This window comes from Microchirus variegatus, assembly GCF_963457635.1.
Source record: "Microchirus variegatus genome assembly, chromosome: 13".
Taxonomy (NCBI): domain Eukaryota; kingdom Metazoa; phylum Chordata; class Actinopteri; order Pleuronectiformes; family Soleidae; genus Microchirus; species Microchirus variegatus.
The window spans coordinates 22865381-22892246 of record NC_139814.1 but is presented as its reverse complement, the minus strand read 5'-3'; the positions used below and the strand labels follow the sequence as shown (position 1 = coordinate 22892246).

Sequence of the window (26866 nt, the reverse complement as noted above, 5' to 3'; positions counted from 1 at the left end):
ATGCCTAACCCTAACCAATCTCATAACCCCAACCCTAACCAATCTCATAACCCCAACCCTAACCAGTTAATGCCCAACCCTAACCAATCTCATAACCCTAACCCTAACCAATCTCATAACCCCAACCCTAACCAGTTAATGCCTAAGCCTAACCAATCTCATAACCACAACCCTAACAAATCTCAGGACCCCAACCCTAACCCTAACCCTAAACAGTTAACGCCAAACCCTAACCCTAAACAGTTAACGCTTAACCCTAACCTAACCACAACTCAAATCTTAAACCCCAAACTTCCTCAGAAATGGCGTTCTGGTCTCCATGAGGACGTCTGGTCCCAACAAGGTCAGTGTTTGAGCCTGAAAAAAAGAGGTCCCAAAGAGGCAACAAATACAAGGAGACGCACGCACACACACACACAAATGCAATCAACCCGCGCTCAGATTAAAAAAAAAATTCCACACTAAAGGAATAATGTGCAACCCTGTGTTTACTTTAATGAGCTTTGCCATCCTTTATCAAGCCTTTACAGTCCTCAAAGGAATTAGCAGTTAATTAGTGTGACTGGTTCTCTTATCGTGTTTTCTGCTTCCACTGTATTTATTTATGAGTGTGTCTGCTTCGTTGTAACCTCTCACCTATGATGAATTCAGCGCTCTCGCGAGCTCAACGTGGCGCTGCGCGCACACACGCACAAACACAAGCCAGCCGCACTGTGCAACGCAAACAAACGAGGGGTGAAGTGAAGCCAACGAGCATAATTGCGAGCTAACACGATGAGGGCTAATCCGAGCTTGAGATGGACCAAACAATTAAAAACAGACTTGGACAGAGGCAAGGAGCAAACACGACAGCAAGGTTGTGCTAATAAACAGGGCGAGGCGATGTGTCCTTTGCACGGCAGCCATTTTGATATGTTTTAGCAGAAGTTACATTGGTCACCATCATTACCATGTTTTGTTAAACCTGTGATTTTCCTATCGTGACCTGTCGAAATGGCTGTTGTGTAACAGGTTGGAGTCTGACTGAAAATACCAAAAAAGTGCCCTCTGAAAGTTTCAGAAGTGGGTTCTACCACGACAAAAACAAGTTTGGTGACATAAATTAGCTTGTAGCTAACAGGGAGTGGAGGCGCGAGGGTCCGTCCATCCACCTTTTACCACTTTATCGCTAGTGCCAATCCCAGCAGACATAGGGTGAAAGGCGGGGTACATCCTGGACAGGTCGCCAGTCCATCACAGGGCCACATAGAGACTGAAACCGGAGAACCCGGAGAAAACCCATTGCACACAGCAGGAGAACACGCATGGATTCCTCCATGCAGAAAGGCCCTAGTTCCGTACTGGTTGTGAACCTGGGTCTTCTTGCTGCAAAGGCAAAGAGTTGGTGCAAGATCACCTTGAGTATATGGGCACTGGTGTTTTTATTTTTGGTAATTAGTCAGACGTTACGCTGGAGCTGCAGAGCATCTCAACACCTGAAGTCCATGAAAACACAACGTAGTCCAAGAAAAGCAAGGAAAGCCCCAAATAATGCTATTCTCTTTGACACTGACATGGGTGTTTTTGTGGAAATGTTACAACTCGATGAAGGAACCGCGTTATTCTGTACCCAAAAACCGGCCATTATGATACAAATACATGCATCCTTACAGGACCGCAAGGACCCGCTGTTGCCTCTTTAAAGTGTATTTGGTTTGATTCGCCCACTCACCATAAGTCTGTGTGTGTGTGTGTGTGTGTGTGTGTGTGTGTGTGTGTGTGTGTGTGTGTGTGTGTGTGTGCTTTAGTATCCTTTTGCCATTCAAGAGATGACAGAGTAGCAGTGGGTCATAAACAGCGGCTTCATTAGCCTGTCCTGGCCAGTGCGTTACTCGCTACATTTAACCACCTCTGCCCACAGCGCTGCTCCTGCACTTTCTGCTCCTTAGCAGCCACAAACCAGTCACCACAGAACACAATTAAATTTCATGATGGTGCATATTTGCAATTCCCCCCATTTCATTTATTACAAAGGGCATTCTTTAATGTCCAATCTTTTTTTTTCTTTCTTCTTCTTCTTCTTCCCAGGAAGCATATTTCCATTTTAGTGAGGCATGACTGATACCGAGGTGAACTTACCAGGCATCGCCTAATTTAATCAGAGGTAAAATGCACAAGCAGGTTTTTTCTTTTTATTGCCTCGATAACTACACAGGGCTCCAACCAGAGGATATACAGTCAGGCGGAGGAAAGCTGCTTTCTCTCTCTTTCCAATTTGAAGCGTTTAGAACAAAGCAGAGAATCATAATAAACAGGTCTCGGTGTTCCCGGGCGCTGTGGAGTGTGTATCTCTGTGTTATTTGCGAAGCAAGAGCTGTGCGCGCACGGGGAAAAAAATCCTCATCCAAAAAAACATCCGCACATATTATAATGAAAAGAGCAGGATGCGAGACTTGGAACAAAGTGCAGAGATTCTTGAAGCTGCAGCGGTGAACAAGTGCTTGAGGCTCATCTACAGGTAATTCAGTACTAAACGCATGCGTCATACTTTCTGTGTGAGACCGTTTTGCAGTCAACAGAGAAGACGGTAACACTATTGTGTCTATATGAGAAGGTCTGCCGGTATCCAGACAAGGACAGATAAATGGGGGGGTGAACTCCTGCTGACATGCAGAGACTGAGACCTTCATTTTTATGTATGAATGGAACCACGGCCGTGTTACGCACTAATCGGGTCTCCGCGGACAGCGTGACCCAGGCCTAACGTGTTTCTTTTCTCAGCCCCTCCCACCAGACAATTGAATTCAATTGTATTTGTATAGCGCCAAATCATAACATACTGTACTTGTATCTCAAGGCACCGTGCATAGACAACATCATGCAGAAACCCAACAATTCAGAGAAAAAAAAAACCCAGGAAGAAGAAGAAGAAATCTGTGACAGAACCAGACTCAAACAGATGTTTTACAGAATAGGCAGTTGTCACCAATAGTGACATATTAACCGTTGAATATATAGAAAGTAGAACAGCCAATAGGATGATGCCCTGTCTCTGTGAACCCCCCTGTGATTGGTCTTCTGTCCCACCTTACAGCTGTGGACACAGGTAACATCTCAATATTTCTTGTTTTATATAGCAATAAAGCTCTAAGAGCTTAATTGTCATTGTTAGAAGAAAGTATATAAAAAAAAAACTCTATAAAACAAAAACTATACACAAATATATCAATGACCCATGTATTACTTGGGCTTTGCTCTCTGGAAAGGCTCACCCTTTCATATCCAGGATCAAAGACACATTTAACTAATTGCTAAAAACTCTTTTTAATTCCTGACTATTTACGATGTTGATGTTGTTTTCATTGTGACATCTTGTATTTCCCACTTTTCTGTTGACAGTTTTTCAGCACTTTTGGCCAACTACGGTCTGCATTTAAATCCGCTACATAAATAAACTCTGACTCTGAAACTTTGGCTATAATTACAATGCAGGAAGAAGAAGACGACGACGGAAGAAAGCATCCTAATGCCAGCTGGGTTTGAAACCTCAGTGGACCTCTTACGTCTGGAGCGACGGCAAATCATCCGAGCGGTGGCTCCTGTAATGAGCCAGAGCAGTGATGGCAGGTCTGCATTGAGATACAGTACATGTACAGAAGCAATAATAAGAGAAAAAAAAAAAAAAACCCGAGCTGGTAGCAGAGGAATGGAGACTTCAGCGCAATGTAGTTTTATGAAGCCTTTCTGTTATGATCAAGAGGCTTTCTGCCCATCCCCATTAGTGTGATTTATCGCCGCGATGAGACGCAGCCCCTGCACGCCAGCGTTTTTTTTTTTTTTTAAATGTAACCGAGTCTGCACAATCAACGAGGGGCTCCACATATGCATGTATGAGCGAAACGCCACAGACACACCTATCCTTAACAAGCAGCAACACAACAATTGTCAATCAGGCTTTATAATGGTGCTGTATTTACCTTTCGGAATACATGTTTTCCTTTTAATTAATGGATGAAATGGCGGCGAAAGAGTGAAAAATGTAGGATACAACATGTGCATTCCATTGATCAGCTGTTGTGTTATTTGTGTCGTGTGCTTTATAAAAACCAATAAAAAAAATAAGTTCTTCTATCGCAGGACTCACAAGATGAAAAATGCTGAATTAGAGAAGTGCTTCATGCTAAAAAAAAACTATTCTACTTGGTATTCTACTTGGCTAATGAAAAGCATCACTTGATGATGATGGACTGTTATGCCCTCTGGAGCAGGTCTGGTTCCAATAGTGCCAGGATTTTTCCCCTTTTCACCGACATGAATTAATCTCTTATTGAAACCCGTTTTTTTTTTTTTCCCAATTTCCCCTTGTTCATTTTTATTTGCATAGAGCACTGCACACATCATTCAGACGGGCATTAGCAGGCTTCTCATGTCTTAGCCATCCCGGGCTGTTTTCTATGGCAAACATCATCTGCTGCAGGTCATTTCAGCTCTGACTGTTAATTCCACAAAATAATTTGAGGTCTGGCTGGTGTCGGTGTAACGAGATGCCCTGCAAAATGTGGCAAATTCTGCTATGTGTTGTCTCACCGAAGCTAATTAGATGCATGTGTTTTCTTTTAAATCACAACTGGTGCATGTGCTGTATAATATAAAGTAAAGGGTTAAGCACAAAGACAGTATGCTTACATACTGTGTCCAGAGGCGATTCTAGAGTCTGTAGGGGCCCTAGGCAAACAATTCCCAGGGGGCACCAATGAAAACTGTATGACTTCTAAATATTTTTTTTTTTTTCAAAATTAATGAAATAACATGGAAAAACCTTGTAATTAAAAAGCATGTAAAAATATAAATGTAAAGAACATAAAATACTGTAAATAGCTTTTAAAAAACTATATAAACTTCCATTACACTGTAAAGAACCCACATTATAAAACAATATAAATATATAGAACAATAAAATACTGTAAATAACTCAAAAAACACATATAAACTGAGTAAAAAAGATATGCGTTACACTGTAAATAATCCTCTTCATTTTCCAACTTGCAGAACGATAACTTCACACAGGTTAAAGTGAGGTGGGGCCCCTTTAGGGAGGTTTCCTACTGAGATGTCATTGCAAATCGCCCATTGTTTTTTAAGGGGGACGGGGAGACGGCTGGTCACTGCACATTTCAGTAAAAACAGCTGAGTGTCGGGGGGCCCCCTATTGGCTCGGGAGCCCCAAGCAGTTGCCTTATTGCTTTGTGTGTAATTTGATGCGTCCAAGATTCTGGGGCAACTGAACATAAACTGCCTTTGATCTGTGTCCGCCTATTAATTCTGTATGGGCTAATTGTTGCCGTTTTTTCCATGATTTTCTACATCGTGGTTACTCTAAAGTGAGTAGATCGCCGTAGCGCACCAGTCCAGACACGTTCCGAGTACGAGAGCATTTGTGTTGAAATGTTGTCCCCAACTTTTGATTTGTCATCCTAATCTAAACATGTTCTCTCTGGTTAGCAAATGCTAGCTGATTTTACTGACCTTCCGGTATTACCTTGGAATTTACGGTAGTTCAAAGGCATTCCAACATGACATAGTCTTATCATCAAGGTGCTCATAAAAGACTGCAACTCTCAAATCACTCGATGTCCCCCAGCCAATTGTTTGACATGCGCTAACATTAAACCAAGTGATTCAATAAAGGTTTCTCTCTCTGACAAACCACGGATGGAAAGGGAGTTTGTGGCCATAGCTACGGTGAGCAAAAGAAAGAGAAAGGGAGGCAGCAACGCTATGATACGGATACCAACTGCCATAACACATCAGAGAAAAGGATAAGGGAAGAAAAACGAGGAAGAGAGGTTATACAGATGCTGTGCTCTGTCGTATCAAGCGGCTACATCTGCAGTGTATTTGGGCGCAAGGCAACATGAGCGACGAAAAGCAAGAACACTGCTGGCCACTTCAACACTTCAACCTCAAGGATTTTGGATATTCGGAAGGAGAAGACGATGACGACGACGATGACGACGACGCAAAGACAACGGAAGAAGATAATGACGATGACATATTACATATACCAAGCGTCATAAAACAACACACGACCAAAGAAGAGCACTGGAGTGACGAGGACGCGGTCAAAGAACTGTGTATGGTCAATGGAGTGTCTTATGAATACATTGAACTGGAAGCACCTGACGTCACCTCCCTGGAGATCTTCTTGTCTGGTTTCCCCCGCATGGTAGGCCTGTCGTTCTTCCCAAACCTCTGTCAGCTCACCATCGTGGGCCAGAACATTACGCTGATTGAAGGACTTGACTGCTGTCTTCTGCTCCAGGAGCTGTGGGTCGCACAGTGCCGTCTGACGAGCGTATCTGGATTAGAGAAATGTGAAAAGCTAGAGAAACTCTACCTTTATGACAATCAAATTGGTGACATTGACAATTTAGAGTCGCTCACCAACCTGGAAGTTCTGTGGCTCAACAATAACCGCATGCGTCACATACAGGGCTTAAGTACCCTTCAAAACCTCAAAGAACTAAACCTCGCTGACAACAGTATTGAAAAGATTGGACATAGCCTCGATCATAATGTCGGCCTTGAGAATCTTAATCTGTCTGGGAACAAGATCAGCTCCTTTAAGGACCTTACCCAGTTGGCCTGCTTGCACCACCTTAAAGTACTGACATTAAACGACCCCACATCAACACCGAACCCGGTGTGTCTTCTGTCTAACTATGCCACACATGTCCTTTATCACATGCCAGGCCTCCAGCTGCTCGACACCTATGACGTCACTAGCATGCAAATCAAGGAAGCAGCGGAGTCCACGGTGGTGAAAAAAGTGATGTACTACAACATGCGCGCACGCATTGCTCGAAGAAACTTGGCAGAGACTCAGATGCAGCTGACGGAGAGGAAAAAAACTCTCCTACAGTTGCCTGAAAAATACATCAGGACACTGAGTCACGCCCTCAAAAACTACGAATGCGAGCTCCCTAAGGTTCTGGATAGCGTAAAGAGGTCCACTTCCATGACGGAGGATGAACGAGAAGGAAAAAACAACGCGGCGAAAGGGTCATCCGATATCACTGTTGGGGAACCACCCGCAGTGGAACCGACAATGCAGGACAAGATGGAAGCGCTGAGGAAGAGATTGACGGACTGGATGAGAAGGCTTCAGGAAATTGAATCCTCTTATGAACAGGACTTGGCTCAAGCCAAAAACATGACGGATTATACGCTGCAGTTTCTTGCGATGGAGCTCGACAGTGTTGGAAATATTCGTTTAGAAGAGGGCTGCCCCACTGACCCTTGGTTTAATTCCTGTTGCGATCTCCTACTTTCCAGCTTTTGCCTTTCAGACTACAGTGCGTACAGCGTCAGCGGCATTAAGGTGGACAGAGTTATCCGCATTGTAAACAGGGCGTTGAGACTTCGTTTCGAGGACAAACTTCATAGCCTGATGGCCAGTGACGACAGTGTTGACCACTCGCAGAATTACAAACACAAGTTGGAATACTTGTTCTACATCGCTGACCCTGAGAAAAACAACGAGAAGGGAGAGATTTTGAGTATTCTAGAGGAGGGCTTCAAAAGAGTAGAATGTAAGACGCTGGGGAAAGAGGGTGCCATAGCTTTATCCAACAGCTTGGTTGTGACTGACCAGCCCAGAATTGAACACATTATGCGCAATGCCTGCCAATGTGATTCTACGCACAGTGAGGATGCACTCCCTTTCAGGCATGGTCAAATCATTATTTCCAAAGTGTTTGTGGGTCACAGCATGCCGATCCCAGAGAGAAATATTGACAGGACCAGATATCCCACAGTCTGCTCTGTATATCACAGTGTGGACTCTAAGCACAGGACTACAAGTGATGAGAGACGCCAGTCCCACAAAAAACACTTCACCGCTCAAAAACAGTGGTTTGCGTTTGACCACGAGTTAGTCTTGCCTGAGTACGTTGTATATTTTCAGTACTTAACAAAGAACCAAGGACAGAACACAGACAAAGGAGTACCTTCCGAAAATTTAACTATAGACGAGCACGTCCTCAGCATGGAACCCAAGTTGTTGAGCTTGGAAGACAAAATTCTGACTAATGTTGCCAGGGCCAGTGTCCTCAGTCAGATCACCGTACTGAACCTTTATGGGAACAGCCTGAACAAGATCAAGATTTCCAGCCTAAAGGCTCTGCGGCATCTTACCATCAGTTTCAATGAGTTCACACACCTGGATGACATTTCTCACATGCCCAAACTTGAGTTTTTGGATGTGAGCTTTAACCACCTCGTGACCCTTGAGGGGCTGAGAGGGCTGAAACGGCTCAAACAGCTCGACGTGCGCTGGAACAAGTTGACCAAAGCCAGAGCAGACGCAGAAGTACTAAGAATGCAAACACCTGCACTTTTGAAGCTCGACACCAGATACAACCCCTGGAGCAGACCGGAGGCGGTCAGAATGACCATACTGGGACATCTAACAACTCTCACACATCTGGACGACGTGGCGGTAACAGAGGAGGAAGCTGCTGCTGCTGTTGACATGGCCGCTTGGTCCAAAATGAACCAGGCCTCTCTTTTGGCTCAGTCTCGCACCGATGGCGATCGCCCCCGTAGTCTCTGTATAAAATCGACAGCTCAGCTCCTAAGTCTTATCAGTCCAGCAGCCCGGGGGCACAGCCAAGAGCTAGAGCCAGACTGGGCCTCTAAAATCACAGTCCTAAACCTTGAAGGCCAGGGGATTCCTAAGCTGATAGGTCTAAATGAGCTGGTGAACCTGCGCTGGGCATCCTTTAATAACAATGACATATCAACTTTGGAGGGACTAGAGGACTGCCTGGGGTTGGAGGAACTTTCCCTCAATAACAACAGCATCAGCACACTCAGTGGTCTATCAAAACTGCAGAGCCTAAATAAACTGAGTGTAGATGGGAATCATCTCTCAAGTCTGGAATCTTTGGTCCTAGATCAGCTGAACAAACTTTCCTTTCTGTCTGTGGAGAACAACTTTATCACTTCCCTGCACGGCATCCAAAGGGTGAATTCTCTTCGAGAACTCTACATCGGCAGCAACCAGATTTCGACATCAAGAGATGTTTTCTATCTAAAGGGTTTGACAAACCTCATTATTCTGGATTTTTACGGGAATCCTCTTGTGGAGAAACAAGAAAACTATCGTTTTTACGTGGTGTTCCACCTGGCCTCCCTGGAAGCACTGGATGGGACTGCAGTCAAAGAAACTGAGTGTGAAAGTGCTCAGGATATGTTTGGAGGAAGACTAACCTCTGACATGGTTGCAGAGAAGCTAGATCATTCCAACTTCACAGACATCACGTACCTCTCCCTTAAATTCTGCTCCATTAGGAGTGCAGATCTGTCTCCAGCAGATCAATTCAGAAGTTTACACACCATTAGTTTAGATCACAACAACCTCAACTCCTTCTCCGGTCTCATTTACTTGCCAAGCATCAAAATTCTGTATCTGAACTACAACCACATTGAGTCCATTCTGCCCAGACAGAAAACCCAGGCTCATCTGGCAAAAAAACACAGCCTCTACGGCAATGTTCACTCCAGCGGTTACGGTCAACACAGCAACAAGGAAAATGTGCCCGTTGTTTGCCTGGAGCCACTGATGAGCAGCCTGGAGGTGCTGCATTTGGGCCACAATGGAATCTCCTGTTTGACCCATCTGGAGCTCAGCAGGCTCACCAATCTCAAAGTGCTCTACCTTCACGATAACAAGATCAGCCACGTGGAAGGATTGCAGGGGCTTCGGCAACTCAAAGAGCTCGTGTTGGACAGGAACCACATCAAAGCTCTGTCGAAAAACTCCTTCATATCCCAGAATGTCCTGGAAGAACTGCACTTAGTAGGGAACAGGATCCGGGAGCTCAACTATCTCAATCCACTGACACAGATACGCAAGCTGTTTCTTGGCATGAACAAGCTGCAAACCCTTTTGGAGCTTGAGAAACTAAAATTCCTTTATTCTCTGACTGAGCTCTCAGTAATTGGCAATCCTGTGACACAGAACTCGTTCTACAGACCAGAGGTAGTCTTTTATCTGTCCCAGTTGCAGATCCTGGATGGAGTGGTGATCACTCTGGAGGAACGGACGAGAGTTGTACTTTTCAACGATGACCCGTCGCTATTTTACCATTACCCTGGATTTACTCCTCCGAACACGGACCTATACCTCCCTGGGCTACTCCCCATACTCCCTATGAGCACACATCTAAAAGGAATAACTATAAGTGGAGGACTGCGGAGCTTTAAGTCCGGACACAATGATGTTTTAAGCAGTTACTTAGGAACAGGAAGCACCCTGCCAACCTCTGATCATCATCACATTTTACACCCGGGGGCAAGCCAACATGGCGGTAAACCTCCATCTATGTGGGAGCCAGATGGGATGGAGTGCAATGACACTTTGCAATGAGCAAACAATTGAAAGATTAACACCTGGAAACAGCAATGACTGTGGTTTGAGCATAGTCTTTTAAGAAGCTTTCTTCTGTGTCTATGAGCTGGGTTGGTTGGCCATGTCCCTTAGTTGGTTTTGTGATGTTTGTACAGAAAGTTTGTTTATAGTATGTTTGCATTATGTCTTAACATTATGGCATTTCATGTGCTTTTGGAACTGGAGTAAAAAAATCAAAAAAACATCATCTGCCAGAGTTATGTATTCTCAATACCAGAGGTGGAAAAAGTACTAAAATATTGTACTCAAGTAAAAGTACCAACACTTTGATGAAATATTACTCAAGTAGAAGTAAAAGTAGTCATCTGAAAATGTACTCGAGTAGAAGTAAAAAGTAGTTCATTTGAAATGTACTTTGAGTAACAGTTACTTAGTTACTTTGCGTGGGGTGTGAGGGTAGTAGAAATATGACAAGGGGTCAGAAATCCAAAGTAACGGATAGGATTTATAAAGTAACTAAGTACAATACTTGAGTCAATACGTACTCAAGTAAAATACAACATCCTGATTTTAAATTGTACTTAAAAAAGTATTCAATACAGTAACTTGAGTAAATGTATTTAGTTACTTTCTACCTCTGCTCAATACAAAACAGTATTTTGTTGAGTCGTCATATGACGTCTTATTTTCACAGTGTTCGAGAAGCAAAGTTTTCACACGATGAGTTAGAAATTTTGAGTTAGTTGTGTTGGGTAGCGAAGCAAATCGTGTGAATCCTGGGACGCAAAGTTATATTACCAGTCATATTTGAATGGGATTGAACATTTTTGCCTGGAGCAGTGTTGTAAAAGCCAATCGGTGTAATTGGTGCTGAGATTCTTCTAACCATTTACTGGTCAAATTTTCTATCAATTAATTCAACATGAAAAAAAAAAAACAGCTGTGGCCACAAAGAAGAGAGAATTAGTGTAGGAAATAATTATTCCCGAGTCAATGCACTGGTTTGAATGAAAGTAGTCTCTATGCGAGGAACCTATTGTTTTATTTAAGCGATTAAGTTCCACAGATGTGACAAATACCCCCTTTATGCAAATGACAAATGCCTACACTTGTTCCATCATCACTGATTCACTTATCTCTCTGAGGCAGTGATTAAAAAAGTGATATAGTTACCTGCCACTGCGAGAGAGCACATTTCTACTGGCCACTCAGTGAAATGATTATAATCGTAGTAATAAATATTAAATAGATATAAAAGTGAGTCGGTCGTGAGGACGGCATCAGGATATTGTGTTTCTGAGCAGAATTACCATTCGGGTATAGAACGCGTGCTGCCCACACAGCAGGAGCCGTGGATGTCTTAGAATATTATTCTAATGAAGGCTGATGCTGAGGCTGCTCGAGGTGTTTGCTATGCTGTTTATAACCATAAAGTGGCCTCGTATACATTGTCCACTAAGAGGGTTATTAGAATGGTCCAGAGAAATGGACTGTCGGGGGGGGGGGGCCACCGGAGACCCGAGCGGCATTTACACACTCTTTTTTTTCTCTCGCCACAAATTGGCCCCGGAGAGGGTGTGCGAGGGCGTCTGTAGTGCCTAGTTAAAGTGATTGAGGTGACTCCCCGCTATTGATTTCCCCTTCGTCTTTGGCGTCCTGCCTGGCCACCGCTGACCATGTCCGTCCCCCGAGCTCCCTGCAGGCTAATTTAGCTGCACCCCCCACCCCGCTCGCCTTTAAATCACATTAAACTGTAGTTAAACTTTGCCCACGTCTTAAAGACAGCCATCAGCGAGGAGGTCATCGCGTCGTAAGCACCTCGCACGCTCGAGTGAACGAGCAAGTGCGACCGCGCGCGCGGGGATGGGGGGGGGGGTCGGTTTATCGATTGTGTTCCCCCCGCGTGGCATTAAGATTGCACATGAAAACACAAGAACGTAGAGAAAGAGACAAATTCAAATCACACGGAGGGATCCGTCGTCCTTCCACGAACGCACCGACGATACTGAATTAAAACAATCGGACGACGGAGGAACGATGCACAAATGCTAAAGGTCAGAAGTTTTTCCCGCCAAGATAAGACGCCCACTGGATGGATGAGGAGTGGCCGCTGCATTGGCGCCCCTCGTCGCCGCGCTCTAAATACCACACCATGTGATGAGTAATGACGCCTATGTTTATTTCAATTTACGCTACATAGTAAAGCCAGCCGAGTGTGAGACTTCATTAACTTAATTAGGCTAACTTAATTACATTCCTTCACAGGTCAAGTGATGAGGCTTCTGATTGATGGCCCGGATTGTAAGGTGATTTTTTTTTCTTTCTGAGTCGGGAATTAATTTAAAATGAACATTAGCGTCGACAAACCATCAACAAATTGCAAAAATGGACACACAATGGTACCTTACAGACAAATCAGGCACTTTGTGTTTAGCGCTTACCTTTCAGCTGCTCCTAACTCCTTCTTTTTTGGTTTGTTTTTTTGTGTTAATCACAGCTGCGAGACATGGGCCGCATACACTTTTTCGGAGTTTAAATCGGAGCTGAACGCTCAGAGGTCGCGACATAATTTATAAAAAACTGTTTGATGGACAGGAATTCTCACAGTCGCCGTCCTTTTGATGACAAAGTCTGAGTGCGGCGAAAAAGAAGAAGAAGTGCATCCCACACAAGTTCACAGTCGAGTACATCTAAACACTGCCGGAGCAACTTTAAGAGCTTTTGGCATTTCAAACCTTTTATCCAAATCTTCTGGTGTGATTCACCACGGAGCCCCGGCGTGCTCGGCAGCGCTGCGAGGGTGTAAATAAAGCCTTAAACAAGCGCCCCTTGGCACGGTAACAGGCTTGAATTAAAGGCCATCCATATATTATGGGAAGACTGTCACTTTAGTGCTGAAATCAATTCTGCTAGGGCTGCGGGCGACAGCGGGAAGGGATGTGGCCTTGGTCAGAGCGAGGTTTATCTAAGTCGAGCAGGCTGAGAGAAACACAGCGTCTATAATGAACTCGAGCTTGTCTAATAAAGCCTTTTATTGCTTCTCTGCACAACGCAAATGTGTGCGGCGGGCAACGATACTCCGCTTCTGCAGTTGTTTTTTTGTAAACCAGCGGCTGCCTCTCTGTAATTCCTACTGTTGTACAAACAGCCTCGACAACACAAATCAGAGGCAACACAAAGCATCATCAAATACATATTTTGTTATTAATCACAACCTCTCACAAGGAATCCCATTTGCTGTGACCTTTAGCTGCAGCGAGACAAAAAAAGAAGAAGAAAAACACCCACGGTAACAAAAAGACGCCGGCAGAACTGCTGTAAGAGAACATTGCGGCACATTTGCATTTTGTTCTGTACACAAATTAACCGAGGGTTACAAAAATGTTGTTTGATGTCTCCACAGCACAAAGTTAGGCAAAGAAACTATGATACACACTTTAGGTTTTATTGTTGCTATCATAACCTCAGACAAAAAGACTTTATTGGTAAAATATCTGGAGATTTGTCATCATTTTTTTTTTCATTTAAGAAGCTAAAATAATCGAAACCCTAACCCTAACACAATCAACAACAGTTGACGAAATATTCTCGATTCAACCGATTCATCGATTCTCTATTCAAAAATGTATACAATGCATAGTGTGTTAAGGCAAATTATGGCATCAAAACAATACAGTTTATATAAGATAATGTGATAATTTGATCACACAAAGGCAAACTTATGACAAAAGTTAACATTTATTGATTCAAAACAAATAAAAATGTACTTACTGTACAAAAAAATAACGTGCATAAATAAAAGCTTAGGCTAGCTGCCTTTTTCTCCCAGAAGTTACAAAAATAAACTGTACACAAATAACACAAACTGGTGTGTTGTGTGTTTTTTCAAAATAGAAACTTAAATAATAGAAAATATTTGCAAACCAATGAAAGGAATAATTTTAATGAATTTTTGAAAAACAGGAAATGATCCATTTGCCCTGATGCACTTTGACAGTGAGCTGACTTTCTTCTCAAAAACAAAAAGTATCTCAGAATGACTTGAAATGTACCATCATAATAGTTGGCATCATCCTGAACAAGGATCAGTTGAAAATATTTGCAAACCTATTAAGGAATAATTTAAATGAATTTTTGAAAAACAGGAAATTATCCATTTTCCCTGATGCACTTTGACAGTGAACTGACTTTCTTCTTAAAAACAAAAAGTATCTCGGAATGACTTGAAATTTACCATCATAATAGTCGGCATCACCCTGAACAAGGATCCGTCGAAAATATTTGCAAAGCTCTTAAGGAATAATTTCAATGAATTTTTGAAAAACAGGAAATGATCCATTTGCCCAAATGCACTTTGACAGTGAGCTGACTTTCTTTTCAAAAAAAAAAGTGTCTCGGAATGACTTGAAATGTACCATCATAATAGTCGGCATCGCCCTGAACAAGGATCAGTTGAAAATATTTGCAAACCTCTTAAGGAATAATTTTAATGAATTTTTGAAAAACAGGAAATGATCCATTTGCCCAAATGCACTTTGACAGTGAACTGACTTTCTTCTCAAAAGCAAAAAGTATCTAGGAATGACTTGAAATTCACCATCATAATAGTCAGCATCACCCTGAACAAGGATCTGTCGAAAATATTTGCAAACCTCTTAAGGAATAATTTTAATAAATTTTTGAAATTCAGGAAATGATCCATTTGCCCTGATGCACTTTGACAGTGAGCTGAGTTTCTTCTTCTTCAAAAAAAAAGTATCTCGGAATGACTTGGAATTTACCATCACAATAGTTGGCATTGTACTGATCAAGGATGCGTTGAAAATATTTGCAAAGCTCTTAAGGAATAATTTTAATGAATTTTTGAAAAACAGGAAATGAGCCATTTGCCCTGATGCACTTTGACAGTAAACTGACTTTCTTCTCAAAAACAAAAAGTATCTCGGAATGACTTAAAATTTACCATCATAATAGTCGACATCGCCCTGAACAAGGATCCGTTGGAAATATTTGCAAACCTCTTAAGGAATAATTTTAATTAATTTTTGAAATTCAGGAAATGATCCATTTGCCCTGATGCACTTTGACAGTGAACTGACTTTCTTCTCAAAAACAAAAAGTATCTCAGAATGACTTGAAATTCACCATCATAATAGTCGGCATCGCCCTGAACAAGGATCCGTTGACAATATTTGCAAAACTGGTTCTGATGAGCAGGAAAAGCAGGATAAGACAACTGATCGAGTTGTTGATCGTGGAGCTCAAGCAGCTGCATCATACAAACTTCAGAGATGCTGAGTCTACGTCTTATAGTACGGTAAAGGTGAGTGTGTGTATATACACATGTATATATAAATGTCTTCCACAACTGGTGTGCCGATACATTTGCATGATTTATTGCGTCTTGCTTCTCCTCGTGACTTATTGCTCCACCTTTAACTGTAGCAGTCTGCATCGCATATATATTTAGACTCTTGCCTTCGCGATTCACAGATATACATGTTTGAGATCTTTCTTTTTTTGAAAACTTTACCCTTACACAATATTACAAATTACACTTTACTCATCGCCATCTTATAATGAATCTAGAGTAAAAGCTTAAAAGGGAGTCTTTGAGTGAATGAACCAGAGCTGTGGTCAGCTGCATCACATACTGTAAGACGCTCTGGTGCCGGTTTCCCCTTCGGGCGATCGTACATCTTCCTCTCAGATAAGTGCGCTGGCTGCAGGGAGCTCTGACAAATCACTTCCTGTACTGTTCTTTGTAGCAGCTTGTCAGGAAGAAGGGGGCTGACCGCCCACTATCTCTGCCGGCAGCTGAAGCTCACTCGCGATGATCAGGTAATATTCTGCACTTAATGTTGGCATTTAAGAAACATTCTTCCCCCCACAGGCAAAAGCGGGTACACGGTTTGGCATTTAAAAGTAGATAATAAAAGTTTCCTTAAATACAGCTCTCATCTCAGAGTGCTTTTTAGATGCCCTTAGTGGAGTCAATTATCTCCCCACACTTGCTATTACTGAGACACTTTGAGCACCTTGCGCCTTTAAAGGTCTGCGCACCGCGCTTTCTCAAAAATGTCACATCCCTAACTGTCTCTCAAAACGGAGACCTTACAATATTAAGCGATGGCGTCGGTTCCTGTCATCTATTTGCTGCTTTAAAAAAAAAAAAAAAAAATGGTGCTGGATAAACTGGAATTGAATCATAAAAAATAAAAAAGCTTAAGAACCAGAAATGTAGCTCTATGAGTTGCTTTCAAAGTAAACCACGAACCCGGCTGGTTTTAAAAGACTTAAAGCGGCCGCGAATGAGCGATCCTTGCTCCTCGCTAAAGGAACGCAGAAGGAGTAAAAAAGTGTTCCTGCCAATTTGTCACGTCAACGTTTTCTCCTCTTGGCAGCGAAATGTCGTCCCCGCTACGGGGAACAAAAAAAAAAAACCGCTAAGGCCCCCCGAGGTTCTCCTGTTTGATGTAAACAAGTGGGAGGGATGAGGAGGTGGAGGAGGAGGAGGAAAAAGGGGGAACAACTTCATAGGGACGAGTTACTCCAGAGGGAGTGAGATATGAAAGTGTAAGAGATGGTAGAAGGCAGGAGACGACACACACACACACACACACACAGGCCTACGGGGGGGGAACAGAGTCACAGAGACTCTAAAAGTCACTATTTGTTTCCCGCTGATTAGGATCTATAGGATAAAAGAACAATATATGAACGGAGAGTACACCTGCGAATCAATCATCACATAGGGAAACAAAGCGTATGGCAGATCGTATCTGACGTCAGGATTTGAATTATACGCCAAATATTTGTATTTGACTGCTGCGGAGTTGAGTGTTTAAAATGAGCGTTTTCCTCAGATAAGGAACCCTCTAGAGAAGTAGAACTGAATCGGGATTGTGTTCATGCTATTTTCAGACAAAAACATGGAAGTGGTGTGGAATTGTCATGGCGGTCCAGTTGGCCCGACCAATTATCTGATATTTACACAGGAAAACAACAAATATTCTTAGTGGGGAACCATGAGAAATTACTTTTTAATGAGGGACTATAGACTTCCCAGCATTGTAAATACATGGGAACGGTGAGAAGAAAGTTAAACTGATAGTATTAAGTAGAGCTGCAACTATCGATTATTTTCCTGCGTAATCGTTTGGTCCATAAAATGTTAAAAAAAACGTTGATCAGTGTTTGTCAAACCGGCAAATGACGATGTTCTCCAATGTCTTGTTTTTGCCCACAAACCAAAATTATTCAGTTTGAATGATTTCTTTGTGATGTGGAGAAAAGAAACGAAGGAAATATTCACATTTCAGAAGCTAAAACAATCAGAAATCTTGTTTTTATCATGAAATTATCGATTATCAAAATAGTTGACGATCTACACTGTTAGAAATATGGGTTCCAAAAGGGTTCTTCTACAAGGGCTGGGGTTCTACCTGGAACCATTTGCTCCTGAAAAACCCTTTCCCGAAGAAAGGGTTTTTAAAGGGTTCTTGGTAACACTAATGGTTCCAGGAAGAACCATTTTGATCCAGAGAACCCTTTAAAACCCCTTTTCCCGAATAAACAGTTTGAAAAGGGTTCTTGGTGGAACCCTCCAAAAGCCTTTTTAACCTTATTAAAAAGGTTCTACCCGGAGCCAAAAAGTGTTCTCCTATAAGGACAAGCCGAAGAACCTTATATGGTTCTACTGAGCACTTTTATTTCTAAGAGAGCAGTCGTACGTTGTAACTTTTCATCACTGTTTCCGTTCAGTTTTAGGTCAAGTTTCACCGTCAAGTATTAAAGTTGTGCTGGAAAAAGTGCAAACATATCAAAGTGTGTTATGGCAAAGGCTGATTAAACACGACTGGACTCGTGGCTCCTCTGGGAGACTCGTCCGTCTCCTCAAGCTGCCAGTAAGCACATCTCCTAACAGTCGTGCTTAATCCCAGCATCCTCTCCTCTCCTGCTGTTTCAAAGCTCTTCCTTTGTTCTCCAGTTTCCTAATAAAAACGATTCAGTGCTCGCGTTGGAAAACCTTTTACTTTCACTTTTATCGCATATAACCCCTCCAACAACACTGCACACACACACATACGGCTTAGTACAGAAATCACTATACAGCCTGCACTTTATGAGCACATTATTATTTTAGTTGCTAACTGATAAAAAAATCGCCATTTTGGTCCATGAATATACTCTCAATAATCCATAAATGTTCAATAAAATCAGAAATACTGGTGAAGATAACTATTTCCCTCCAAACAAGTCACTTTATTTGTTCCCGTAGATGGAGTTGTTTTTGAGCATCCTCTGCAAAACATCATCGCAGTCAGCACAGACATCACAAAAGTAATAAAACGTGGAATAAAAGCATTTATAAAACGAGGGGAGATAAAAGTTCTCCAGGCACAGGACTAAAAAAAAAAAAAAAAACCCAGCCATTTCCTTTTATTTGTACATACTCTTCTATTATGTGCCTTTCTCAAAACGTCCATTTACTTGAGTGACCAGTGTTTACAGAGAGTCCTGTGATACTTCCTGGTTTTCAGTAAGCCGAAGCAGAAGTTACCAAGACTATTTATGGACAAATTATCCTGGCCTTCTGACAAAATCTCCTGGCCATGTGCATACATACCACGAGAAAACATCGGACTGGCTTTTTTGGGTATGGCGAGAATTGGAAAACACGGAAACATGGGTTCTTGCTTCCTTCTGACAACGGATTCCTTTGCTTCTTTTTTCACCGACTACGCTATGAACGTCTACAATAACGCTATCGCTGCCTTGATCTTATAGAAGATACCAACCAAGACTTGGTTGGTAGGTTTGGTAGGTTTTCCACTATCAGACAGTACACTCTTAGAAATAAAAGTGCTAAGTAGAACCATATAAGGTTCTTCGGGCTTGTCCTCATAGGAGAACCCTTTTTGGCTCCAGGGTAAAGGGTTCTCTGGATCAAAATGGTTCTTACTGGAACCATTAGTGTTGCCAAGAACCCTTGAAAAACCCTTTCCCGCGAAGAAAAGGTTTTGCAGAAGCAAATGGTTCCAGGTAGAACCTCAGCCCTTGTAGAAGGACCGTTTTGGAACCCTTATTTCTAAGAGCGGAGACATCCCTCAATCGCAATGACTCCGAAAATGTTAAATTAGCGTTGCAAAGTACTAAAACTGACAAAACTATAAAACTTTTCTAACCTCGATGACCACTCAAAAACCAGTTTACGCTATGGTTTTGTCATTCACACACGCATGGAATCAAGTGTCTTGCCCAATGACACTTGAGAAGCCAGGGACCAAACCAACAACCTTGTGTTTAGACGACGACGACTCTCTCTCTCTCAACCTCAGCTGCACCGAAAAAACAACCAAAAAAAACAAATTTTAACTCCATCAGTGGAGAGTAGACTGTATATTGGCACAATTATTGTTAGTTAATTGTTGTCCAACCCTCGCACACACTGCTGAATATCAAATAAAAGCATGGATGGATGTGACGTCGAAACAAAATCTTTTTTTATATAGTGACCACTTCACGGTGAATGAGAGCTTTACCCTTTTGGTTTTTCACATTCATAATCGAATTTGTTTCATTCCTGTGATTCAGTGTTTCCACCGAGGCTTTTATGATTCATCTCCGCTTTGCCTGCATTAATCAGCCGAGCAGGACACGCCGCTAGTTCCTCGGTAACAGGGATACATTTATCACGTGGATTGAGAGGCAGCCAAATATTAGGCCTTTATTGCTAAGTAATTCAACGAAAACAAGCAAATAAGAAAGAAAGAAACATATGAAACAGTAACGTCGCCTGGTTTTCACAGAATCTTGCTTTTAAAGATCTATTTTTTTATGATGGAGTGTTTTCTATATTGATTCTCAGTTTTCACAATCTGTCTCCTTTGTACTCGATGAAAACAACCTAATGAGGGTACAACATAACCACAGGAGCTTTGCCTTTTTACGTCTATGAAACAAGGCGTATTCTTATCGTAATAATATTGTGAGGATTAATAACTTTGATCACAATAACAGTTGTCATCCTTCAGATTATTATTGTTCCGCGTCATTGTGGTAACTCTTGAGGATTATAACCTGCGTTAAAACTCTTGAAACTTTCAGGTCTGGCAAAAAATGCGATATTGTTAGAGGTCGCAGACCTGTGTGTTGCTCAAGGGCTCCATAGCGCCCCCTAAGGTGAAAACAGAGGCAGAATTGAGTACCACCGAATTTCCCCGAAACTTGGTGGAAAGATGTTACAGCCCAAGACGAACAAAAAAGTGTATCGCAACCATGGCCGCAACTCAACAGGAAGTCGGCCATTTTGAATTTGGGCGATTTGCACCCTACCGAATTGCGCAAACTGTCTGAAAGTGTGTCGTACCAACATAAAAAATGTGACACTTTGTCCGATAGACATATCAAAGTTGTCAAAAGGTTTTGTGGATTCAAAAGGGGCGTGGCCACGGCAACCATCTGCGTTTTTGCAAATTTCGACCATTTGCCGAAGAAGCAGGAAGTTCCCTATAACTCCCTATAACCTCAAAACATAATATGTGACACAAGAGACTGACCCCGAATACATCTACGGACATAAACTTGACCCAACAGGAAGTTGTCCATTTTGAATTTAGCCGCCATTTTGCCACAAAGCAGGAAGTGACCTACTATGGCTTTACTGTCATTTTTTTGAAGGATTAACGATCCTCGACTTGCGTGGGGGACACTTGTTTTGTGTTGCATTCTGGAACATGCTCACTGACTCACAACATTACACACAATACACACCCACTCACTCACCTTGGAGGATGACGTGTCGCACTCCTGGCAGATCCAGCCATATCCCGTCTGCTTGGGAGACTTCTTCAGCGGTGGGTCCAGGCAGCCAAAGTGATAGCAGAGTTGACACTCGTCACACCTGAAGCACAGACAGGAAGGGCACGTGTCACATGGCGCATAAATAAAGCCAGCGTCAGCCCCTGCGTGATGAGGTCAACTCGGCAGCGATGATGGATGACGACAAGGCAGCCCGTTGTCAGTCAGTCAGACTTTGTTAATGCGTTACAAAGTCCCTGTAATCACTCCGGGCCCTTGACCTGACGCAGTCAATGAATGTACGACGCTTCACATCATGACCAGATAAATACAGGCCTTGTTAGAACCTGTCAGGTCTCCTACTACTCAACTACTTCTGTCTGAAGATGACCAGACACTGAAAACGACAAGATGATGAATGTCCTTATGTGTAGAAGTCGTACTGAATGATAATATCGGGTCATGTACTGTATTAAAAGATAACTGGATAATTAATTGTGCAGGTTTTTGCAGTTTTTAGTCGAGTTGACCCAAAGTGGATTTTTAAAGGCTGACAGATTAATGACAGTTTGAAGAATGGCAAAGCCCAAAAGAATTTTTAAGACCCATTTATAATCTACACAAAAGACAAGGACGGATGGAGCCTTTTCGTCCGTACTTTGCGTTCATTTTGTGGGGCTTACGATGACGGACGAAACGGAGCAATACCACCGGAAATCATGGGGCCAGTGTCGAGTCAACAGTCCAATCAGTCAGGAAAACAACAAAGAAGCAACCTACAGTTGCAGTGCCCAATTTAAAACATGCTGCCAGAGCTTGCTGGCTTATCCCCGCAGCCAGCAAACTGGAGAACGAGTGCCAGGCACTCAGCGGGAAATCTTGCTGGCGCGCTGAGGGACATGTGCGGCACGGTTTGACTTACATTCAGAGGTCTTACATTCCACCGCTGCAAAATCTGCTTGCGTTTTTGAGTCTATTTTCAGATTTAGCTCGATAAAAATAACTTCTTCAATGGATCGCCATGTTTGTTGATCCCTGCAACTTGGTACTCTTTGTTTACCAACTTTAGCCACTGGTTAGCTGATGTAGCCATGCAGCTGTTATTTAATGGCAACAGGCTTTAGCTTTAGCAGATTTAGCTCGATAAAAATAACCTCTTCAATGGATCGCCATGTTTGTTGATCCCTGCAACTTGGTACTCCATGTTTACCAACTTTAGCCACTTCTTGGCCGATGTAGCCATGCAGCTGCTATTTAATGGCAACAGGCTTTAGCTTTAGCAGCGTAGGTTCACATGTGTCACCTATATGCTTATATCTTGTTGGCTAATATCACTTTAGCCAATATTAGCCACTGTTTTTCATAGTAAAATACTGTGAAATCCATTTTTTAAGTGAGTTACAAATATGTAGGGCAACGATTAATCAACAACTACTTTTTTAACAAAGGAAACATCAAAACTGAACAGTTTCCGGACCAAACGAAACATTTGAAACCCTAATGTTTTCAGGGTTTGTGAAACAACTGTTCAATGAATCGAGAAAATAACTGCAAATGTCACTGCAAGGAAAAAAAAGGAAATGTTAATGTAACATCAAATAATCTGTGTTTAACTGGGTGATATTAAGTATGAATGACAAAACCAGCTTGGTCTCCATCAACTACTTAAGGAACCACCTGGAAGAGTTCAGTCTTGGACTTCTCAAATACACCTCGACAATATTGCCTCTCTGGAGTGAATGATAGCGCAATATCAGATCACTCACTTATATCTGAAATTGGAAAAACTCGGGAGGAGAAACCACCAAAAAAAGAATAAGAAGAAGAAAAAAGATATGACTTGGATTTAACGGCGTATCACACTGTCTTTTAAGAAGACCAGAACAGATCCTGCTTCAATTCTATTACAAAGTGGCAACAGCACGCAATAAATATAGCCTTCAATAATGCCCTCAAGGTATAATCTCAGCAGACTGGATACATTACCATGGAGACAGTCTGAAACTTTGCAGCTGTGCACTTTGAGAGCAACTCGATGTGAACATCTATGGGAGGTCGACTTAAAACTTAAAGCCATCACTGACATCACAAAGACATTTCACAAAGGGCTGCTGATGATAATAAAATTGACACAGACCAAGCTGTAACTTTTTTTGAGATTATAAAGTATGACTTTCCCTGAACTCTTTTTTAAAAACTGCAGTGCGTGACATTTACGACCTCTAATCAGGTCTGTATCAGGATGGAGATGGAGAACCGCTCGACGGATCAGAGCTAATATCAATTAGAGCAAAAATATTTCACAAACAAATACACAATCACCTTGAAAGCGACAATATCCAGACAATCATTATTATCTTCAGGACATAGATTGTACATAACTCACTCAACAATGACGCTGGAGGAGTTATATCGACTCCTCTGAACATCAGATTGTGACTGTTTTTTTGTGCCAAATTAGATCAATAACCATTTCAATTATTGATCATCGTAATCTCCCACTTAAATCTCCTCCGCTGAAACGTCCGTGTAGCTAATGTCTAAGCCGTGACATTCTCGGTTGGAAACACCTAAATTAATTAAGTTGTTTGAATGTACTTAATTGATTTAAGTGTATCTGTGTAAAATGATTTATTTTCGGTTCGTCAAACATTATCTCTTTAAATTTTTACAAATAATACATTCAAACTCGGGCTGAATTGATGAATTAAATGTCAATTATTTTGAGACTCAATTGATTAATCGAGAAAATAATCTACAGATTAGTAGACTATGGAGATGCTATAACAATAATATAGGCTAAAAGTGTACAGCGATATGGAACTAAACGTCACGTTTTTTGTTCTCTGGTCGTCATTGACACTTGTGCCATGGAATGAACTCAACACAATGCACAAGATTAAGAAATATGACACGTGTCTCCGAAGCTTTACCGTCATGGCCACGCTGGCCCTGGGAAAGCTGCGCGCAATCACCGCTCCTCGCTTGTTTCTCACCGGAAAAAAAGAGCTTTCAGGCGATGAGTCACAGCAGCAGTCTAAAACTAGAATTACTGCCTAGCTGTTTGTGTGCCTCTGCTGACCAACAGTTTCAGGCTTTTCCCCCCAGATTCATATATCACGCGCTTGTTGACTTAAAAAAAAAAGTGGGGGGTGGAAATTAATGTCCGAGAGGCCAAAACTTGTTTTGTGAGGGCACCGTGACCTTTTTAGATGTTTTGGAATGGATATTCTCGAGGTGTTCTTACACCACAACGTCCGCAAGGTGGAAAAGGGCTTCTAAGGTCAGTTGTGACCTCTGGAACATGAAATTCAAATCAAAACATTAGTGCCAAATTTAAAAGGATTCCCTAAAAACATTCTTGAAATGTCCACAAGCATTAGCTGAAGCTAATGGGAAGTAGGGGCAGTCAAATTTTACTTTACATACCGTTTCTTTATAGATATTTGAAACTCTCCGTCTGACAAACTTGACGACAGTATTACTACATTTACTACTAGGCACTCCCGCTGCCTCGCTAACAGCTAAGCTAACAGCTAAGCTAGCAGATGAGTCCACAGATTTGTACATTACTTTGCAATCTGCGTGGAAACAATACGTTTTGACTGTCTATGGATGGTGGACAGTTTAGTTTGTGTACATTTTCAAAACAACATAAACGTCCGATTTTCTGATGTCTGAGCACCTTGAGGCTTCATATTTTGAACTGAAATGGGTTTTTGATGTACGCATTTGAATGTGAATGTTTTGCTCGTGCAGCTTCACGACCTAAAATACATGGAAAATTATACTTTTGACCTATAGATGGCGCTAGAGGGTAAATTCTGTATGTATCAAGAGGAGATACTGAAATATCCCAGATGCAATTATTCCAGTATGCGTCGAGATAGTTATTCGTTTAAAAAAGTCATACGGATTCTTCGAACGCTGCTCTGAATTAAATAAATCTGATTAAAAAAAAAGCTACAGAATGAAGCCACAGGGTCTTGGTAGATCCCTTGCTCTGCAAATCTGACACTTATATTTCAGTCGTTCATTCATGCACCGTGGTGTTTTTCCTTTATTCGCTACTCGTGAATAACTTCACATTGGTAACTGATCTTAAAACTGTGCGCAGCGTAGATTATGAAGGTCTTAAAAAGTCAGTTTGAACCTCAGATATACGTGTCAATAGTGTCTCGTGCACTTTCTCCCCCCGTCTCCCTGCACCAGCCCTTCTTCCCTCAGTAATGGAGATGAATAGAGCGGGTTCAGGCTGACCTCCCGGGCTGTTACCGCTCTTATCAGATTTTCAATGAAGAATGCGAATCTCCTTCATTGATTAGGACATAACTGGCTCTAATTGTGGATCGTGTGTGTACGTGTGTGTGTGTGTGTGTTTACCAGGCTGGGGGAGCTTGTTGAAGGGCAGCCAACCTCATAAATGATTAAAAGAAGGAGAAGAAGGAAAAAAAAGACCCTTTTAGCTCCCTATGTGGTACAGTCACAGGTCAATTTCCTCTTGTTCAGCCAGACCCATGATTTTAACGCATTTCACTTGGTGTCACTGCAGTATTTAGAATAATCGGAGACTCATCTTCATTTTGTCTTAACAGTTTTCAAAATCTACGTCTTGCAACGGCAATGGAAATGTTACACTGATGGAGGCTATTGTTTGCCATCTATAGAGCTACGTACGTACAAGCGTCCTCAACTCATCCATCATCTTCTCTTCGTCACGCCACTCGACCTAAATCAGAAATCTTTAACAACATTATTGTGTTTCTCGTCATGCTCAGTGGCTCTAATGGATTACATCGAGCACATCTGCGTGGAAATCTTTAGCAATTGCCCTTCGAAATGTCACGACAATGTTACGACTATTGCTTCTTTGTTTTGTTTACATTAAGAAAGAAAAAAGTGAACCGAGTGGAAAGGAGAATTGAAAAGATGTCAATCAATGTAGACGGAATCTACCTGTAACTGCGGCTTTTAATGTGACATGAACACATTGTCATTATAATAATGATTGCAGCCTCTGGCAGTTAGTGACGGTAAAAATAAAGCCAATTTGGCAGCCATCTTGGCAACACCAATTTCAGACTTCCAAAATCAAATTCCCGATTGAGGAGAAACTCTTAATTTGGGACAAAAAAGACACAAAAATTATCTTGATTTTGCCCCAAAACAATGTATTCTGACGTGTCAAAATCTTATTTTGACACATTCAACTCCTGGCCTCTCTTCCATTGATTGGCTTCATCTCCTCCCAATGCAGCACATGACCAAAAGCTAGCTTTATTGGTGAACATTTGTAAGTATGTAAATGTCTTGCAAGCGAGAAGGAAAACTTTTCTTCATCGTTATCTGATTTTGCATGAGAAAAAGAACTGCTTACGTATCATACACCAAAAAGTTGGTCGGCCTCTTCTCTACAGAGAAGCTCTGACAGCTGACTTCAGGCAATAGCCGCAATCAAAACGACTCCATTCCTTGGCAGGAAGCTGCACAGTTCACATCAATAAATGTATTGTATAACAGGCAATACGTCAGGAATTGTAATCCTGTGAAAGTGAAGGTGATGGACAGCTGTTAAATGTCAAAACAGTTGGGGATAATCAAAGAGGAGAGCATTTTACCAGACCACCACAGATCCCGAAAGACGGCAGCGTTGGATGACTGCCATAGGAG

The 26866-nt window shown here is 42.1% G+C and overlaps 2 protein-coding genes across 2 annotated transcripts in view; one reads left to right on the top strand and one right to left on the bottom strand.

The window, feature by feature from the left end:
- phf14 (PHD finger protein 14) overlaps positions 1–26866 on the bottom strand; it is a gene marked incomplete at both ends in the record, with an annotated part of 87257 nt that overhangs the window by 5393 nt on the left and 54998 nt on the right. The window contains one exon of the mRNA XM_083899581.1: positions 21182–21299. Coding sequence (XP_083755707.1) covers positions 21182–21299 — 118 coding nt within the window. The remainder of the gene's footprint in view (positions 1–21181; positions 21300–26866) is intronic.
- LOC310936111 (leucine-rich repeat-containing protein 9-like) lies at positions 5894–10411 on the top strand (the record flags this gene model as incomplete). Its single annotated transcript, XM_083900150.1, has 1 exon — positions 5894–10411. The coding sequence occupies one exon, from the start codon at positions 5894–5896 to the stop codon at positions 10409–10411; it is 4518 nt and encodes a 1505-aa protein (XP_083756276.1).